The 3,327-nt window shown below is 42.1% G+C and overlaps 1 protein-coding gene across 1 annotated transcript; it reads left to right on the forward strand.

Annotated features, from left to right (window-relative positions):
• Positions 1-1,442: 1,442 nt before the first annotated feature.
• Positions 1,443-3,068, forward strand: SARC_09913 (hypothetical protein). Its single transcript, XM_014296059.1, has one exon. The coding sequence runs from the start codon at positions 1,512-1,514 to the stop codon at positions 3,003-3,005; it is 1,494 nt and encodes a 497-aa protein (XP_014151534.1). The 5' UTR covers positions 1,443-1,511; the 3' UTR covers positions 3,006-3,068.
• Positions 3,069-3,327: the final 259 nt, after the last annotated feature.

Here is a 3,327-nt window from a genome sequence, read left to right on the forward strand (position 1 = left end):
TACATAACTACACACACACACACACACACTATATATATATATATAATATATATATATATATATATGTATAGATATAAGTATTTAGTTTTATATTTACTTTTAAAAATGCACTTGAAATATGTGTTTACGAGATATACAGACAGGTAAGTATATGAATGTATAAAGTATATGAATGTATATGTATTCTAGAGAAATACTTATCTGTATATGTATTTTAAAAATGAGACGTGTGTACATGTAAAGGGTATGTATGCATATGTATATAATAAATATTCATATAGTTCTACATATGACAGAACCCTGTGGTCCCTGTCACTGCGCGGCAGTTTCGTCGACTCTCGTGAGTCGTGAATTGTGAGCGGACCTGGCCTGAGTGAGACTCACACTGAGACAAAAATTTAAAAGTCCCAACCGCCGAGAGCCTGAGGGCTGAGGCTGAGAATCAAGATCCGTATTGCGATGTCGATCGCATTCTTCAAATAGCTCATTATTACCAACTGATTCGCTACTCGATATAATTACGAGAAACCAGGCACACTTGTCCATTTCTTCATTCTCTCTCTCTTCTTGTTGTTTGTGTATTTATTGAATTTGCCCTCTTTTAAATCAAACGTGTGTCCTCAGAGAGAAAGAGAGTCACCCATCGCCCTCTCATCCCGGTCTGCCGCCTGATGAATAGGTGTGAGTGTTGTTTGTATTTGTAATTTTTAGTTGACCTGTGCGGCATGTGATATATATTTCATAAAAAGAATCCGAGTCTGCCCGAATGGGGGGTTTTTTTTGGAATTAAAGAAATATGTTATCATTTATTTGTATTTAAATTTCACGTGGTGACGAGTCCAATGAAAATAAACATAACACGCTATTTACTCAAACCGATGAAGTTGTATACGAAGCTCAAGAAGCAAGTGGTGCTCTGGATTCTGATATCCTCTCTGCTAAAAGAAAGCTGGGCAAATAAATAACAAATAAACAAATGACAACTGTTGAACTGCTGCAGAGTGTTGCTCACAGGTGCTGGCTTGTTGCAGAAGCCAGTCAGTTGATTATTGTGGGAACTGAGAACTTGGAACTTGGAAGAACCAAACTTCCAAGGGTTTTCGTTATTTTATTTCTCTAGTCTTTAGTGAGTAGTGAGTAATCCGCAGTATTACATTTACAGGCTATGATGCAGTCTACAGGCCTACAGTTTCTACAGTTTCTGTGGGGTGTATTAAATATGCATTTATGGGTACGACTGTATGTAATTCGACTTTTTATATTTGTTTTCATAAAAAAATGTGGTACTGTCCAGTGCACACTGTACACTGCACCGGGTACAGCGTCCTGAATAAAACAAATACTATTCGGAAATAAAAAAAGCCGGCAACGTTTTCGGGAATACTGAGTTCTAGATAAACCCTATAAATTCGGATGCGATGGGTATAAAAGCAGAGGCACGACAAAAGAAAATGCTACATTCACCATTTTAAAATATTGTACAGTATTTTATAACAGTGAACCATAAGATCATGTCGTCTATATACGCCACAGTTCCCAAAGCTGCAGGGGTGGAGGCCCGTTTGGCTAAAGCAAAGCCATATATGGGGATACCACAAAGCAATTTAACTTTGCTTCTACCACTTGTCGCCGTCGTATGCCTGGTGGTACCATGGGGTGTATTTGTACTACCTGTCTGTGCGATATATGTATTGCTAGTGGTCGCTCCTATGCAGTTGAAAGCATACTTCGCCACTGTCGACGTATCCGCTGACAAGAGCGTTGCGTCAATTAAACCTGTAGAAAAGCTCACGCCCTTGGAAGATAGGGAGTTCGACGTAGTTGTGTTCGGTGTTACCGGACATTCCGGATTCCTACTAGCCGAGTACCTAGTGATGCAGTACGCTAGCAAAGGCAACCTAAAGATTGCGCTTGCTGGTCGCAATGCCAAAAAGCTTGCTGCAGCTCGTGAGAAATTGGCCATCAATTCACACCCGAGTGCCCTAGACCTGCCTCTTCTTTTCGCCGACTCGAGCAACGATGCATCTCTAGAAGATATGTGTATGCGCACGAAAGTAGTAGGTACTACCGTCGGCCCGTTCTTGAAATACGGTGAGAGTCTTGTACGTGCGTGTGCTCGTACCGGAACTGGTTATTGTGATCTAACTGGTGAAACTGGGTTTGCAGAGATAGCTTACGCCAAGTACAATAAGGTTGCGGTGGAGACTGGAGCGCGTGTCGTGTCATTTACCGGGTTCGATTCAGTTCCCGCTGATGTTGGTACCATCGAGGTTGTTAAGAAGTTCAAGGCGAAATTCGGTAAGGCTCCAGCACAAGTTGATTGTGTGTACTCCAAACTGGGCGGTGAGGCTGCGGGTGGAACTATTGATACAGTTGTACATCTGCTTGAGAACGGTCTGCCACCCACCATTGTAGGCAAAAAGGACCAACCAACCAAGAAGGGTGAGGCCAGTATGACTCTACCCTTTGTCTACTACAATCGCTATGCCGAATCTTGGACTATTCCTTTCTTCATGGCCCCGGTGAACAGCAAAGTTGTGGAGTGGACTAACAACGAGATCGGGCACAGCCCCAAATTATCGTACAACGAGGTTATGGGCATGCCCAACATTTCATCGGTTATCATTGGCAGTCTATTAGGTATGATTGGTGGCTCATTCTTCGTCATGAAGGCCACTCGTGACCTTATCTTCAGCATGGGATGGCTCCCTAAGCCCGGAGTTGGACCCAGTAGAGCCAAAATCGCCAAGGGCTACTCTCTCGCAACATTCTATGCATCCTCAGCCGATGGCAAGTGTGTAGAGTCTCTTCGTTGGGCCAATATTGGTGACCCCGGAGGCTTTGCCACTGCGCTTTACCAAGGTGAGTGTTGTGTTGCCTTGGTGAAGGACTCGGACCGACCTGGACCCCGCCCAACCGGAGCTGGCCTCACGGTGGGTATGTGCATTGGTGCTGATGTCATGCTTGAGCGTCTCAATGACTCTGGATTCCTCAATATCGTCTAGAGTGCGCTGGCATGAACTAGCCAATTAGAAATAATATTAAACTACATACTGTCTATATATCTGTGTGTCTAACCGGCACTCTGTCTATCAGAACTAGAATGTTTGATTAACATATGGACTCACGCTAGTTTCATTATGATACTTTGTATATATTCACGTTGCCAGACAAAATTTCGGGATCAATATTTGCTATAGTATATGGTCATAAGGTAAATGGTAGCAAACAGTTATATATATATATATGTATATATATTCATATATATATATATATGTATGTGAGTGTAAATATATGAGTATATTTATATTATATGTATGCATATGT

The sequence above is a fragment of the Sphaeroforma arctica genome, assembly GCF_001186125.1.
Source record: "Sphaeroforma arctica JP610 unplaced genomic scaffold supercont1.1079, whole genome shotgun sequence".
NCBI lineage: Eukaryota > Ichthyosporea > Ichthyophonida > Sphaeroforma > Sphaeroforma arctica.

Bases quoted from the DNA above. Each gene is read 5' to 3' on its own strand.
- SARC_09913 (XM_014296059.1), top strand. From the start codon at position 1,512: ATGTCGTCTATATACGCCACAGTTCCCAAAGCTGCAGGGGTGGAGGCC.